Genomic DNA, 17,804 nt, shown 5'->3' on the forward strand with positions numbered 1-17,804 from the left:
TTTGGCAAACACAGGTGAATAAAAACAGAGCAGAGGCAATTTCGCATTTACCTTAACTCTTTGGCACCACATTTTTGAAGCTCTTTCTGCCTGCTGGATGTCTTGCTGGGCAAATCCAGCTCCTAGCATGAAAGGATTAAGTATGAAAAAGGAAGGAAGAAAAAAAAAAAAGAAAAGAGGGGGGAGGTAGAAGGGGGTAGAGTTGGGAAAAGAGAGGATTAAATAGAACGGTGTACACTGAAGTAGTATAGCCAGCAAAATTGAAGTCATTTACTGGAACGCTTTTAATTTGGTTTAAACAAAATACTCTTTTGTATATTCAAATGGGGAGTAGCTCAGCTGTTGTGAAGCCAGAAAATTAATGGTATTTTTAGTGAAATAGCAAAAGCATGTCAACAACATAGCTGAGGATGATAATGTTGGCATTTTATTCATGAGGAATTATCAATGCAGGTTACTGGACAACATAGTGTGACTGGAATGATTGAGCACAGGGGGGAAGCGGCTGTCCTTCTCTAAGATGATTTCATTTTGCATTTAGTCTTTCAAGAAGAGAGGAAGGAGAGAGAAAGGAAGCATTTAAAAATAGGTGTCTGAGAGGCCTATCCTTGTGCTTTCTGGCTCCTGAAGTCCAACCTTTTTACCTCTGTGTGACTCACAGTTCTGTCATTGCTGCTTTTTTGCCAGCTGTCTTTCTTTTCAAGGCTGTCATGAGGGATGGCAGAGAATAGGGAGAGAAGAATAGAATTACTTTAGGATATCTTCACTAAAAAGGCAGCTTTGGCCCTGGAAAAGGTTCAAACTTGTTCTCGCCATCTTGGCTCTGAGTTTTGTGCCTCAGCATTCTTTGTGTGGGACCCTTAATGCATTTAATGTGTTGTGAAATAAGGTTACTGTGGCTGGTCATGGAGGAAGTTGATGTGTGATCTCAAGAGTGTTAGCACTTAGCAAGAGATGCTTCATATTTGTTACTGTAGCTTCAGTTTTCTTGTAGCAGTCAAGCTCCGAGTGTTGTGCACGTCAATTAGAAAGTGGCAAATAGAGTTAACGGGGGCGAAGATGCCACTACGGTGAGAGAAGGCTGTTTGGTATGGGTTTTGTTGTTGTTGTTTTGTTGTGGTTTTTTTTTCTTTTTTCTTTTTCCTCTGCTGCAGTCTACATGCCTGGTGGTTTTTGAGGCACCCAGAGTGCTCGGGGCACTGATGCTATCATATGTAAATATCTTCTGTTCCATGTTTTCATGAAGCTTCAAGTTGTCCTAAAACCGAATGCAAGGTAATCGTGGTGTTGATGGACACGGTTTGAGCAATCATCCATGAGTGTTTTCTTTATTCTCCTTTGTTCTGGTTGCCATATTGTTCCTAGTCGCTTCACATTAACAAAAGAAGGGAAGCGTAAAAAGAGATAAGGAAGAAATTGCCTTTTACTGCTGCCATTGCTAAGTTTTTTTTTTTGTTTTTTTTTTTTTGTACCATGCAGTGTGTTTGTTGTGCCAAACTAGAGCTCTGTGGACGTCAGCATGGAACATTTTGCCCAGATGTTAAATATTATGGGATCAGGGCCTGAATTTGTTATTAATCCTACAAATATTAAAAGAAAGTGAAGAAATATCAAGCTATTTCCAGCTGACATGTACTGGGAGTGGTGTTACTGTAAATATCAGCTTGTGCATGATGAATCCCCAATTCTTTTTGTCTCTCTCCTTAGGGAATACCCTTAAGAATTCTGCAAGGGGCTGAAGAAATTCTCACAGCAAATTTCAACCCCAAGTAAAGGAAAAATGAGAAATCTCTGAAAAGTAGAGACTTACAGCCCTGTCAAAACAAATATATCCCATAATCATCTCTACACAGCATTTGGGAAATCCAGTTTTGAATCGTCTGAATTATGCAAAAATTTAGAAAAATAACTTGTGAATGTTCAGTGGTATTGCCTGGATGGTTTTAAATCAAGCTTGGATAGTTTGCTGATTTCATGTGATGTGCACTTTTCCCTCCACTTGGTCAGAGTGTTAGCTCTTTAGGCTAATCTTTGCTCGAGGACCTGTAAGAATGACCCCCTTGGAATGGCCCCAAGCTATTTAACAGGAGAAGGCACAAGTTTCTGGGAGCAGGAAAGTGCTTCTGGAAAGAATTTGAATTGGAGTAACAGTAGTTAGAAGTGATTACAGGAGCAAGAAGAAGGAAGAGAAGTGCTGGACTGCTCAAGTTGAGATTGGATTTGAACTTACTAGTACACAGTGATTGTACATTATGGTGCAAGATTTGTTTTACGTAGGCTGGCATCAAATGGTAAGGATGTGAACTGCTGGTTTCCAGACAGTAATAAGAGCAGAGGTGTGAAAGGGCATTAAATAATGTGGTCTAACTCAGCAGGCAGCTTAGCCAGTGGCTTGCCATACACAGACCAACACACAGCCTGTCCCCACGTAGAGGCTGACCCTAGCCACAGCCAACTCCCACAGTTTTGAAGTTTTCTTCATGTGTGTCTTATGGTGTGGAATATCCCTTTGGCCAATTTGTGTCAGCCAGCCTTCTTGCTGACAGGACTGTACGTGAAATTGAAATGTCTTTGGCTCTCTACAGCACTGCCCAGCAACGACTAAAACGTCGGTTTGTTATCAGCATTATTTTTCTCCTAAAGCCAAAACATAACATCATACCAGACACTGCAAATTAGAAATCAGCTGGTCCTGGATGAAACCAGGACAATAAGGAAAGTGTAAAATAAAAATACAGTTATAGAAGATTGACAGAGTTATGACGCCCTAAATCTGCAATGCACAACCTTCAGCACAGAAGGTCTTTACTGGCAGCTTGCCATGAACCAGTGGGCTGTACCTATTTTTCATATCATTTACATTGGATTTTAATCAGATAAACACACACTCTGTTTGTTTGTTTTTCGTACTTACGGAGTGCTATAAGTGCAGACACAGGGTTGCACAAAGCAGTGAAAGACTGTGTATTTGATAGGCTATAGGAAGGGAAGGAGAGATGGTGATAAGAATGGTTCTGCGAAATCAGAGCAGTTTATCTGACATCTGGCTGTATTTTAGATGGCCTTATGCCTTCTGAGGTATAGATCTGAGTTTATTAAGCAGCTGCAGGATTGATTTTGTTCACCCTTCAAATACACAAGTTTAATTTGTGAAAAACATTTCAAAGTCAAGTCTGCAGATAGCACATTTCCTGACTAATCTTATTAATCATGGGTTATTTAAACATACACACTCACACATACACACACACAAAATATAACAAACCAACAATAAACAGCAGTATATTCTTCCTGAAATGTTGGAATTATTCATTTATTTACGTCTCTACAAAGACATAAATAGATTTTTGACAGTCTAGTTTAGCTGATGTTAGCTTTATGTACATACAGAAACGTTTCCTGTTTTCAGTTTCCTGTGTCTTCACGATACAGACTTGTACAAACCAATAATGGGCTAAAATTAGACATGCTAGTTTCTGGCGTTTGATACAGGCAAGCTGTTGAAGTACTTATATTGTTCTAGTTGTGTCGGTGTTGATACAAAGAAAAGTGATTTTTGTTTTTGCCCCCTACCTTATTTGTCCATTTCAGTGTGAGATATTAATGAATCTATTCCTATTAATATTAGTATTGGTAGTACCTCCAAATCTTCAGTGCACTAATCTTCTCAGCAATCTCTGTAAGAGAAAGAAAGGCTCTGTAGACTTCTCAAATGATCCCTATCTTACAGATAATGAACTGAGGCATGGAAAAGCTTAATTGACTTCACCCAATCAGATAAAAGAACAGAGTACTAAGCCTAGATTTTTCGAATATAAGTACAGTTTTCTGTCTTCCTCAGTTCTAGTTTCTTTCTTGGGTATCAATGTTACCTTGTGATCCATTTCTATATAATTTTTCTGTTTAAAATCTTTCCACTGAGTACCATTGTGGGCAGACGTATACATGCTTCTTTCTTGTCATAGCTCTTGAGGCTTAGTTTGCTGGCTCAGTCCTTCAGAGCTTATTTCTGTTGACTACCTGGTCTCTAACCATTTTTTTTTTCCAAAAGAGAAGCTTTGGCTTACTCTCATCCTTCTTTGAGGGTTGATTACATTGCTTTTTTGCACTGTACAGATCCTTCAATACTTCTTGGTGCTGTAGATGTGGCAAGGATGGGTAGAAACCTTGTTCAGTGGGAGGGTTGCAGCACTGGGATCACACGTTATCGTATATAGACCACTGTGTGAAGCACACCGCCACTGAGAACCGTGCCTTGCACTGACCTGAATTGGTAGGGCATCACTGCCAGCTTGTACCTGAGCCATTCTTCCAGCCTGATGTCACGCTTGCTGGGCTGCACTGCTTCCCATGTGCAGAGCAAGATTCCTCAGCTGTGCATCAACGTTGGTATGGTGTGGTGCTACCAACATAGGATGTTGCACAGCTTCAGGACCCTCTTTCATTTCTTCTGGTGTAGTTGCAGTGGGAGCAATCCCACAGGTGAACGTGGTTTTTGTGGGTAGCAAAAGCACCCTGTGGGGAGATCGCGTAGACAGAGAAGGATTTCCATCTGCGGTCTAAAGCTTGGAATACAATTGTGCCTGCTGTGAATGAGCTTGTTACATTTTCTCACTGTAAGAGCTCCATCTGGTGCTCTAGGTGTCTTTAAATGGAAATTTACATTTACTGTCAAAATTGAAGTCTACACACAATGTTCAGTCTGATGATCTTACCAGTCACAACACATGCTAAAAGTGCTTCCCTCACCTCCACCTGCTCATGTTAGGGGCAAGGACAGACAGTGGATCAAAGGAAATGGACTTAATACATTCACATCTGTCCTTTAATTTAAAGAAGCAGTAATGAAACCCTGTTTAAAGATTCAATATTTTCTTTGAGCTGGATTTAACTGACGGTGAGGAAGGAGCAGAGTGTACTCGTGCTCAAGCAGCCCAGGTGTTGATCAGTAAACAGTAGCATGACTTGCAAGAGAATTGATGGCAGCACTCTGTGTACCCGGTGAAAAGACTCCACTCACTCATAGGGATAAACATGCACTATGCTGATACCAAATTTGAAGCTGGTGTGTGCAGAGATAATAACAACAACAGTCAAGTCTTTCATTAGGAGACAGGTTGCTAGTATGCTGACTTCTGACTTGAAAGTTGCAGTCTTGGCAGCTACTAAGGAAGACAAATTAACTGACAAACTGCTGCGATACAGGATCTAATAACATTTCCCAACTGAGAATCCTATTTTACAAATTAGAGCCAGGCATTCTTATGTACCTCATCAACACTTTTTCTTGCCTTCTCACTATCGAGCTGCTGCAGGTCCATCAGGATCACTCTTTTTAAGCAAAACAGTTCCTGGCTGTATACACAAATGAAAGCCACTTGCGTAGGCATCCAGTAACATGTGGATGTTAGTTTTTAGCCTTGTCCAAAGCCATATGAAAATGGCATTACTAGAGTGTATGTTGGATAAAGGAAATTTCTCTTGCTGCAGTAGCTTGAGGAGGCTCTCTCTTAACTCTCTGACTCCTGGCTTTATTACACTGCTTGGGCCTTTGATCTCTGTTCTTAATTGGCTCATGGCGTGGTTATTTACAGTCAACAAGGAAACTACCTCGAACTTGTAATTTTAATAAACCTGTTACATGCCAGCTCTTAGAGACATCCCAAACAGAAATAAACATCTTTCATTTTGTGTTCAAAGTAAATTTTAAAAATGGTTTCCTAGACAACCTTGATGAAACATCAACTTCTTCGCATATCTAAACCCACACCATAGGTATTGTTATCTCCATCCCTTATGGGTAATTTGTACGCTGCAGTCGTTTGTTTGGAAACATGTCTGTTGTTCTTCAGAATGTACTTAATGCTAGATTAGAGCACACAAACTTTTTTTTTTTTACTTTTGATTTTCCCTGTTTCTACTAGCTCATTTATAAACTGTTTAAAATAAAGAGCTTGAGCATGTATGGTATTTAAAAAAACCTTTCACATGATGTTTTAAAAACAGATCAATTTCAGCATTAAAATGTTAGGAATTCAGCCAAGGAAAATTCAGCTCAGTGTTGTATAGCTGTAATGATAATGTATTGTACTCGTCTTCCTTGAAAGTTGAACCTAGTGAGTTACATAATTTAGGAGCATTTGCCAGAATTCTGTTTGAAGGGGATTACTGTAGTTTTCCCTTAACCAAAGCAAAGAGGAAGATGGATCGTACTATGAAGTATTCAAATGAGGGAGAACAGTCTTCACAAATTTTCTACAATAACTCATTTGGATTGAACAGAAGATGGTGTGTGTATATGCCAGTTATCACACTTAACTACTTGGCAGAGTGTATGGGGTGTACTGGAGGGAGATTTTTGTTTTTCTTCTCCTCTAGCCCGAATTAAAAATGTATTGGCTGCTCATTTCTGACATCAAACCATTTCCAGCTAGCCTGAAGTTAGTATTTGGTTGTGCTTTTAACATTTAAAAAATTAACAGCATGACCTGTATAATATAAATAATGAAATGCCCAGAAAAATAAAAGCTAGTACTGCTTCTCTTGGCAGAACTCTACGATGTTCAGGAGTTGTAATGCATCTGAAAATCTGGCAGAAGAACAGCATGTTTTATTTTCTGTCTTCGAAGAAGACAGTTATATGTATAATGCATTATTATATGCCAGTGTAACTGTTCTGAGTCTGACTGCAGGAAGTGTGCATTTCACCATCCATTCTGCTTACCAAAATCCTTGATTTGAAGAATGAGTTTGGGTACAGTTAATTCTGCAACCTGCTGAGGTCCTGATTCAAGATAGCCTGCAGTAGGCATCTAGAGTTCAGCACATATATGCATTCCTCTGATTTCTTTATCTGCCTTGTGACTTTTCTGAGATCAAAGTGTGTGCCTCAAATCTGGCATCCGCTTGAGTGCTTTTCTGAATAGGAAGTAGGATAATTTCCTGAACAAGAGTCTTGGGAACAGTAATAAGTAATTGTAGATGAAGTGAGGAAAAAATAATGGGCTTGAATGTTTGGGCAGGGAGGCAAACAGTAGTGTTCAAAGATTTCTTTCTGGGAAATATTTTTATAGATCGCTGAGAAAATGTTTTGCTTCAGAATCAGCATGAACTGGAATTTTCAGATATTTAATAGCACCCAGCCATGTTTTATCCACTTGCACAATTAAGAGACTGGTTAAATTGTGAGTACTGTTTTCATTGGGTACTTAGCAGTAGGTCTAGCTTCCTTAGTCATACTGAGTACTAGAAAAGGCTGAAACATATTAAGAGTTTTCAGACACAGCACAAGATCCACCATGAGAAGAAATGACCAAAGTGGCAGACTCTGAGTTAGTACCTGAGATAAACATGAATGTTGTTCTGCTGATCAAGGCAATTGGGAAGTAGAAGTAATATTTCTATTACCATTTAGGTTGCTTTTTTATCCTCTGTAACTTTTCCTGTCACTATTTTTATTGATCACATCAGGAGAAAATAGGACTGAAAATAAGGGAAAGAGATGAAGGAAGTCAGAAACTGAAGAAAAAGATAACTGAAATATTGTATAAAAACAACCATTTGCTTTTCCGTGTTGTCTCCTAGGTCACATATGCAGCAAAGCATCTTTGAAATACTTCTGATACAAACAGGCAGAATGAAAAAATTAAATTTCCACATACAGGTACAGTGGAAAGGAACAGAAATGTGAAAACTCAAATTCATACCTTTGCCAAGGAAATAACCTGTATTAGATGGAACCAAAACTACAAATGTGAGGCACTGAGGCAAAGTATCTGATTTGGATGGCTGCTGAAAACAGCTAAATGAAACGCCCTGTGTGGCTGTCTTCAGATACGATCTCTGTGGTTTTGCACAAACAAAAAAGGCTAATTAGTGCCAGGTTATATCCTTCTGGTCAAAATGAAGATTTAGGTAGAGAATGTAAATCCCAGGAGAAAGTTGTTAGGACCTGTCATTTGGAAAGTGAATCTACTTAGCTATCCCCAGAGAAGGTAAAGCTTAAAACCTGATCGTTATTACTTTAACACGGAAAATTAAGGGGAGGTGTGGGTGTGTGTATTTTTACCTCCTAACCTCTGTTGCTGGTACTGACGATATTTTTTATAACCCCTGTGGCTTCAGCCACTGCGGGGAAGTGTTCATGTTCAGCTTGGCTCAGTGCCACACAATCCATTTTAATCACTGTGCAAAGTGAAAGGATAACAGTTTTACTGTGGTGCTCAGTCTGAGAAAGGGCACTAAGCAATAGCCAACTGTTCTTCAGGGGAATTTCTCGATTCTTACAGATATTTTTTTAACGAATTATAAGACATACTGACACAGGCCATTAATGGGTATCATAAAACATTCCCTCTTTAGTGTTTTCTTACCGTTCTGAAACTAACCAAATTACCTTGTGTGCTCTGCTCAAATTTAGCTGCTATGGAAATATAATTAGTGTTAATATTCTGGAGATACACTGGATGTTGGGAATTTTCTGTGCACATCCATCACTAGCTTTTGAAGAAAGCTGAGGTAGTGCCACTGCTTTTCCTCGTGTTGTGGCATGCTGCTGAATCAAAGCCTGTAATGCAGGCTGGTGGTTATCTGTCTCACTCTCTTTCATGGTGGTGAGCCCACAATTAAATTGCTGCAATGAATGCTCTGGCTGGTTGAGCTTTTTCTCTTATCCTGTGATTGCATGCTCTCCCCTGCTCATTCTCACTGGTTAACTCCCAATACTCTCCTCTCTTTTTCTGCTTCTGTTTTGCTACAGCTGCTCAAACGGTTTCAGGTCTGTGTTGAAGGAAATAGCATGAGAGATCAGTAATTGGAACCCCCAAATAAATATTTGAGGAGAGCAGGGCTGTAGTTCTGTTTCCTTGGCACAGCTCTCTTCTTCACATTTCCAAAGCTGACTGCATTTATCCACAATCCTTCTGAATCTCTTAACTTACTGGCCTTTGACCCCTCTGTTTCAGTATCTGATTTTGGTTAAAATAACAGTTAAGATTTTGTATGCCATGATGACTGATATGCAGGCTTGTCTCATATTTTGGCATTTATTTTCCAAAGTGTTAGCAGCAGAATTTTCCCTGTCTGGTAGCATTTCTATGCTTGTGTGTGTTGGTTATTCAGGAGTGTTTACATGTTCTGACATGATTAGGTACAGAACTCCTTTGCAGCTTGCATATGCCCTGGGGCTCTCGCTCTCTGTATTCTCTCTACCAGCTGTAACTCGTTTTAATGCCTTGTTTATCTTTTCACTCTGGCCTAGTCACCTGCTCTTCTGTGTGATGAAGCCTGTCGTCCTAGTTTGGGTCTCTTCAAAGGGAAGGAGGCTGAAGTGAGGGGCAGTGAGTGGGAAACGGTGAATTACTTTGTGGATTAAAGGGGAGGATGTTTGACAACACCTGGGTTGTTTTACCATCAATTAAATTCAATATTTACGAGCTGGCAGATGAGGACAAGAGTAAGCTTGGTGGTAAATGTAATCTGTGAACTCTGAAGCTTCTGTAAAACTATCAGAAGTGTATAACTTCCTTTCCTACCCATCAGATACTTTTTCTTTTGTTCGCTGCTTAAAGCAGGTCCTTTGTTCAAACTGTCTTGCTTACCAAAGGATGCTTGTTATTCTTGCCACACTCCTTGATTTCACTACCTTCACATGCTTGTGCTAAGATATACTTTAACCTAAATCTGTATTTCATTTTTTGCCTCACAGCTATGCTCTTCTACTACTTCTCTGCTTGTACTTAAGCCACATTGGTTCTTCTCTCTATCCTTTGACTCTCACAGTGTCAGCAGTGATTAGGCCTTATGTGTGTATGTCCCTCAGCCAGTGATTACTGGAGATGTATTTTAAAGGATTCATTGCAAAAATCTGTCCATATAGGGCTAGCCAGCAGCCCTCACCATTGCTTTAAACACCTCCTTTTTCTGCCACCACTGTGCACCTGTACGCCAGGAGGGACCAGAGAAACAGCAACACATGCTGATAGGATTACATGTTAAAATTGCTAGGTATCTCTGGCTTCTGCTGTGTGGACTGCATACCTCATAGCAAATTGATAAGTGCATCACTTCAAAATACATTACTGGAATTAACATGCAAACAGGAGAGGTTTGTCATTCATTTTAACACTCATTTTACCTGGACTTTGATGCTTTTGACTAGTTCATTTAGGTGAAATACCACAGTGGGGTCAACAGGGCAAGCAAATCACCCATGTAAACAGTTACGTGGATATTTTGAAAGACATTACAAACACATATACATAATGTATATACGTATCTGTATTATTTTTTTTTTTTCATGTGAGACTTCTGAGAATGCTTGTCTTTTGTAGACAAACTGCTGAGCCTACACATTCTTTTTACTCTGGGCTTCTTTATGGCCATTTCACTGCTCATGAAAGCAGCGCTGCATATCTAGACTTTGATGTGTTTTTTTTTTTTTTTTGCCACTCTTATCCAGTAATTAACTTCATTCATTTTGCAATTAATGATGTTAATTAGTGGGTAAAAATGTGAAACTTCAAAGTTTGCATTTTAATCATAGTTTGTATTAAAAATAATTATTACACCCATGATTACTATGCTTAGTTCACTTAGCTCAGAGTCACGTGATATTAAAAGTAGCTTTGTTCTGCCTTTCTCAGCTAGTTAGTATCATTCTTTTCTAACAATTACTGAGACTTTGTCTAATATCTGAAAATGCAGAAGCAGGGAGAAGACGGGGAATGAGACAAGAAACTCAGTTTGATCTTGATGAGGCAGATTGGGTGTTGGGTTTCATGTTGCCTATGTAGAGAAACAAGTTGGAAATGAGCTGTAAAAATATTTTAAAAGTTCGCTGCCTCTGATGATGTCTGTGAGAACAATACTTGGCTACCAGTCTCTCCTCATTTGATGAGCCCATTCTGGACTGTATCAGAGTGATCACAGTCTATTGTGTATGTATAAAGGGGATAGAATGGTAAGGAAAACCTAGCTGCCTAAATTAGGACAGCAAAGGAAGGACATCAGTAAATTAAAGCAAACAGTGGAAATTCATTTGGGCTGGCATGGATACTGGAATGCAGTAGTGGTAATAATAAGAGCAGAAATGTGTAGTAACTGTGGAATTGTGGGTGACCTCATGAATACAGCCCCTGTAGAAACACAGCATATGGTACCTGCAGAGCAGCCTACAACATTTTCACACCATCTTCCTAAGTTTAATAAAAAATACATGTACGAGCATAGAGAAGTATGTAAACAAATGCATTTTTTTAAACAGATGAGTATTCCCTTACAGTTAAAGCCATGCAGAAGGCCTACTGTGTGGGAGCTGTTTAGTTTTTTTTCCCTGTCTGTGTAATGTGGCCCTGGCAGGCTGCTCCAGACTGTCTGTTTTACCTGCCTCTGAGCAGAGGTGGTGAGGGCTGGGCAGCCTGCTTCATCATTTCGCATAAGAGGCCAGAGGGTTCCCTGCAGAATTCCACTTCCACTCATGTCCAGAACTTGGAGGGGCAGACTTTTACAGGAAATTCTGTGGCTAGTGGGGTTTTCTTCCATGAAGACAGCACAGTGGTCATTCCCGCTGTGCCTTGATCTGGTACAGGCCATAGCCCAATGGGGTACTGTGTGACTACTGCGCATCTGGTGGCCCATGCTGGGTGGTCCTGGTTCCATGTCTAAGTGATGACATAGTGATGGAGGCACTGAAATGGCAGCTGAAATGATTAACTGGATGGAGTGGCTCAAATGAAGAAGGCTGAGAAGGCAGGACCTTCGGCCTGGGGAGGAGAAGGCTGAGAGAGGATGTGCTTGAAACTTACAGAATGACAAGGCCTGCCTAATGCAGGGCTAAATTCACTAGCTCCTTCAGCACTAGATCTAAGGGACACTTGATGAAATGCATGGAAGACTGAGTCTGAAGCAAAAAAGGGAAAGTTCTCTACACACAGATGTTCTGAAGCCTGATGTCTTAAGAGGCTGCTGTAGCAGGACAGTTACCAACAGCTTCTGAAGGGGATGGGTGAGATAAATCCACAGACTAAGCAGTTTGCCAGCAGTTTCTGAGAGGAGCAGGCAGTGTGGTCCTCAAGCAGCCTCCATGCAGCAGCCCAGGGTCCTGGGGAAGCTGGAGGGACAGGGCAGTAGACAGAGCTCACCCAAAGCAGGACAGTGCCTTTGACAGGTCTTGGCAGTTATATGTCCATGTGTAGTGTTGGCACCAACTGTCCAACTAAGCAGTATTGCAGTCCAGTCATCACTGACTGTAGTATGCGTTGTATCCATTTTTATAGTTTCTTTTATACTTACAACAGACTTTATAACATCAGTAATGTCATTCAGATAATTATACTGTAATTGACCTTAGCGTTGAGCATCCTTGGCTTTTACTGCAGTTTGCTTAATACTTCAGGATGGTCAATTATCTCATAATCCCACTTTGTTGGGAACAATTGTTTTAATTATTGCACTCCAAATAGATCATTTTAACAGTAAGGGTACACCAGGGAATGGTCATATTCATGAATGCTTTAAAGAGTTACTAGCTTTACCATGGGAGAGGGCTTTTCATCCTGTCATCTCTAGTCATTACTTTTAACACTGATTCTGTTTAGTTATCACTAAGTCTGCTCAGGCCAGGTCTTCATTTGAAGGAATGAGCATATGTATAGCTGGGGCTTGACAGGATTTGAGAGCGGTAGGAAGACTGCACAATCTGACCATATTGATTTTTTTCTTTTTTTGCCTCCCATTACAGCGTGAGTCATCTTTGTTAATGCAGGTAACTTCAGTGGAAGCTAGAGTTAAAATGGTGATTGCAGTACCGCTGCTTTCTCTTTTTCCAGGCAGTCTCAAGTATTAATTATACCAAGTAGAAAGCAAGGATGCTGATATTTGCCTTGTTACCAACAAGAATTTTGTGGCTCAGTAAGAGGCTTATATTGCCCTCTTTACGATAATTTAATTTGTTCCTGTGTGACACCAGTATTCCACCAGGAGAGGTACCCAGTGAGCGTTGTAGAGAAAATGCACTGCTTTTGTCTGTTTAGAGTTGCAAAACCCCTAATGGCCTTTGTGATGGGCAATCTTTTCCCTTAGCACTGCCCAGAATGCACAGAAAGGTATACCATGTCGTGTTTTACGGTCTAGTGCAATAGATACTGTGGATCTAGCACTAGAAACAAACTGTTTCACATCTTAAGCCAATTATGTGAAGAAGGCAATGCACTCAGCCTTTTTATAAATGTATCTGTTCAAATGTTTTATGTCAGCGTTTTGTGATGTATTTAACATGAATAAAAATGTCCTACCTAAGCAGAAAATAAAAACTGTTACATTTCGCTAAAATGGAAACTAAATGTAACCCACTTTTCCCTAAGAATATTGTTTCCTATGTCTGATCTAATTATTATATGTGATCAAACTCTGTGTTGGTTAGTAGGAAAATGCTACTTTTTCTAGTAGATAAATGCATTTTGTTGAAATTCAGTGTGAAAAGACTTATTTCTCTATAAATTTTAATAGTCACTAAAAGAAGGGCTCTGGCCCGTTAAGTTACTGCCTGCCAAGGCATAATGCTGAGTCTTTTAATTTCTCTCAGTAGCCTTTCTACTCCCGTTTCTTAAAGGCAACGATTAGAACAGCACCGATGTTTTAATCGAGGAGCAGTGTAGAATCTGACAGCTAAATGGTGCACTTCTGTGGTTGTTGCCTCACGGTTTGCAAATATGAGGAACTGGAATATGTAGATTTGCGGACATAAAGTAGAATGGTAATGGTACAGGGTTAGTATGTAGGAATTCAATTTTAGTGGAAACCGTGAAGACATCTTGTATCTATTGTACACAATTAGGAGTGCAGAATCGTTAATGGTTGTCCCACAGATAATGAAATTAATAGGAGTTAACTGCATATAAAGATCTAAATCATAGCCTGTTGGCTAAGTGATACATGGCATATTATTACTTAGCATTAGAAATTTAGATGTGTCAGCACTTGTACCAGAGATCCCATGAAGTTAGATATCCATATGTTGCAGGTACATTAGATACTAAGCAGAAAATAAGCTGGTATTCCAGGAGTACCAGTTGACTGGGCTCCATGCAAGAAGGGGAATGGAACAGTTTAAAGCATGAATATTTAATTTATTGGGTAGTAACTGACTCTTTAGATATAATAATGTTAGTCTAAGTTCATCAGCCAAATTTCAGTTTGGGAAATGAGATTCTAATGCTTTCCTCACTCTAATTTGCCCATTCTACCCATCAGCTATCGTTAGGTTAGTTGTCAACATTTTTTTCTACAAATGTCAGGTGGGTTACTGTCTTTTCATATCAGAATCAAGACTTACCCATCTCTGAAGCAATAAAACCATTAAGCAGCGTGCATTGCTCCAGTGCCCAGTATGGTACTCATCCTTTATGTGCTAGTGATAATTAACTACTTTATCATTCTAGTAGGAAGCTTTAATTTATTACTTTATTAAGCAATGAAATCAAAGATTAAAATGGTATCTATAGCACATAACTAACTAGATTGTGAAAAATGAAACTGTATAGTTTCAAATTCATGAAAATAAGTATTTCTATTTAAATAAGTGCAGTAATTTACTTTAATTCTTTAGACATCAGTCTAATTTGTAGTTTACTGGTGATTATTTTTCTTCGTTTTAAAGTAATTTGCTTTCTGTAGGGTGAAGTTGAGAAATAATGAATTGAATTCACATTACTAGCTACCGCCTCCCAAATTATAAATGAATATAAATGTAACAAGAGTGTGCTATTAAAATCTTTTGCAAAAGACTGTGCTATATCATTGCAGTAAACAAATACATTTTTCAAGCTATCAGTTCATTTAATACTGTGTTTCTACTTAGACTCTATTTTTAAGGATTCTGTGCTTACTGTCATTACTGTCTTCAAATGCCTTAGCATACATTGTTTCTTCAGAGCAAACAATAACATATTTTATTTGTCATTTGTGGTGTAACATTTGATTAATGATTTACTTTAAAGCTAAACCAGTGAACGTGCTTTAAGATGTTCTTTTCTCAGAATGGGAAATCCATGTATGCTCTCAAGAAAGAGGGGGGGAAATGAGAAAGACACAGGCAGTGCTCAGCACTGGCTTTTTGCTAAAATTCTTTGTATAAATAACAATCACCAATTAAGAAAGCTGATTATTATTATATATATATATTAATTTTTATCACTCCTTAATCTGAGCTACTGTTGACAAGAACTGAAAATTTTGAAGTAGTAGCAACTGGGTATCCAGACAAGGAGAGATGTTCTGTCATGTGATTTGAGCAATGACTACAACTCAACTTGTGGTTAGGTGTTCTTAATTCCTACCAGAAGTTCGTGGCGTAGTATGTCGAGGAAAGACGAAATTCAATAACAGTGATGGAACTGAAGTTGCAGAGCATAAATGCTGACTTCTGGTGTTTGTGTTCCTGGTGATTGTGATAAAATAAACCTATGGAGGTGCGCAGTTAACCCTAAAACCAGAGTCATGTATTGTACAGCTTTATCGAAGAACAGCAACTTGACATAAGACATGGAAGAAAAAACACAAAACCAGTGTTTCTGCATGTGCAGGAGGGCCTAAAATCCAGCAGTAAGGACTTCTTTAGTTGTTCCTCTCAACCTCTTACATAAAGAGGATAGAGAGGTGCAAACAGTCAACAGGGTTTAAACTGAAGATTATTTTCATCTTTCAGTTCCAATAATGCAGAATGCCAGAACACATCCTTAGTTATTTACATTCAACTATTGACTTCAGTTTGAGATAAAAGTTTAGCATGTGTTTAAATCGTTTCTTGAGTTAGGGCCAAAAGTTTCTGCTGTTGCTGAAGTCAATCCCAGAAGGAATTTAGTATCTTTAGTTTGTTTGTGTATGAACTTACAAGGCTCCAACAAGCTCTGGAAATACGTTAGGAATTGATAAGTGTCATCTTGATTGTATAAAGAAGAAGAAAAGAGTTGTTGGATGACAGTGCATAAAATTACCTTCTTTTCTTTCCCATCCCATAAATATGCTCTGTAACCATCATTAGTAAGTGAAGTCCACAGAATGGCAGGAGACTCCCTGAGCCACTGTGTTGTATTCCTGTCTACTGTAGGCACAACTGGAAGTTGCAGAAGGTGTTAGATTAAAATGAGTACAGAGGTTTTTCCCTATTCTTTTGAGCGGGGCTATTACTCAGAAGCTTGCTTTAGTCTTTACTAGAAATCTTTGTTCAAATGTTTACTGAGATCTATCTTAGCTTGAGCCATCTTTGTTCTTCTTGGTTTGATTTCTACAGGCTTCTACATACTTCTTCTGGGAGGTCAGTATTGATTTAACCATGCATATTTATACAGGAAACATGCCAAAACTAGGCCAATGCAAAGTATCTACAAAATGGTCCAAAGTAGCTCTACATTCATCTTACTAACACTGTGAATATCAACTCCTCAGTGTAAATTGATCTCCTTTATCTGTGTCTATTGCAGTGCGTTGTGCACTTTTAACACAAGAAACTTGCTGGGAAGCAGTTGCTGTATAAAGCCCAAAGTGCTGTCCTTAAGAACAGCTCTAAATCATCTGATTGGGTTAAGTTGTATTGAGGGAATTTGACAAAAAAAAGGAAAGAGCATTTGATGTGTTTTCTCCATTTCTTTTCTAACTGCAGAGCTCTTCTGTATCTCCCTCAGCCAGTTTCAGAACAGCAGAAAAGCACAGAAATTCGACAGATTATTCTTCAGAGAGTAAAAAACAGAAAACAGAAGAGAAGGAAATAGCAGCTCGTTATGTGAGTAAAAAATTACGTTTGTATACTGTCGAACTTAAATGTTCCTCTATAATTTTGCTCATTTCCTACTGCATAACTAATTTTAAAGTCCATGTTCAGGGTTTTACTATGTTCTTACTGTCTGTACTTACTATCTACAATGGTTAGAGAGCTTGAATGTGTAGGATTTGTAGAATTTTTGATAACAGAAATGAATACGTGGAAGGCAGTGGATGAGGATGGAGCATTAATTAGGCTGGGACTTGATAAATCTGCATTCTAGCTCGTCTCCAGTTCTTGGTGCAGTGCAACTTTGGGTGAGGATTTTCATCCTCTGTCCTCATTCACTGCTCTGAAAACTGATCTGGGAATAATGCTGTAGCTGGTGGAACCTCTTAAGGATAGAAGCACTGTAGGTGACCTAAATATTACAGTTTTATTACTAGATAGATCTTGGTTCAAAAAAAAAAAAAAAGGCTGCGTCACATAGTTGTGAGCAGCTCATTATTTATGTGGATTAATTTTCTTTTCACTTAAGAAATTTCAGGGTATTGAATATACATTTTTTTCACACTGTGTCTTGTTATTGCAGGACAGTGATGGTGAAAAGAGTGATGACAACTTGGTAGTTGATGTTTCCAATGAGGTGCGCAGAACATTTTTGGTTGTTTTTTTCTTTTTTGTTGTTTTTTGTTGGTGGTGGTCTTTTTTTTTCCTTGTACTTTACAGCAATGGGGGTTGGATGGTGATGTCTTCAATACTGTCTATGCATACTGGATATGAATAAGATTACAGCCTTTGCCTTCATAAGAGAGCTAGCAATGCTTGAGAGAGTCCAGTCTGGTCTTTCTTCAAGTTAAAAATCACACCTGTAACACTTATTTCTACAAAAGACGTTTTTTGTTTCTTGTATGCCCCAAAAGTGTGCTCTGAATCCAGCCCAGTACATCTCATTAATGGTGTTTTCTTTCACTCTGGTCTCCACTTCTTTTGTGAATTTATCAGATCTGCCAAGTGCCTCAAATCTTTCTAGTCTGTCACCTAAAGA

General features: G+C 39.0%; 1 protein-coding gene across 4 annotated transcripts in view; it reads left to right on the top strand.

The window, feature by feature from the left end:
• The window catches only part of LOC136054336 (transducin-like enhancer protein 4), a 97,552-nt gene that overhangs the window by 67,470 nt on the left and 12,278 nt on the right, over positions 1-17,804 (top strand). For all 4 annotated transcript variants that reach the window (XM_065745562.1, XM_065745563.1, XM_065745564.1 and 1 more), the window contains 2 exons: positions 16,658-16,777; positions 17,349-17,402. In XM_065745562.1, the coding sequence (XP_065601634.1) occupies positions 16,658-16,777; positions 17,349-17,402 (174 nt within the window). The remainder of the gene's footprint in view (positions 1-16,657; positions 16,778-17,348; positions 17,403-17,804) is intronic.

Source organism: Cyrtonyx montezumae, unplaced genomic scaffold (assembly GCF_038088225.1).
Source record: "Cyrtonyx montezumae isolate F1298 unplaced genomic scaffold, pur_monq_1.0 scaffold_36, whole genome shotgun sequence".
Classification (NCBI taxonomy): domain Eukaryota; kingdom Metazoa; phylum Chordata; class Aves; order Galliformes; family Odontophoridae; genus Cyrtonyx; species Cyrtonyx montezumae.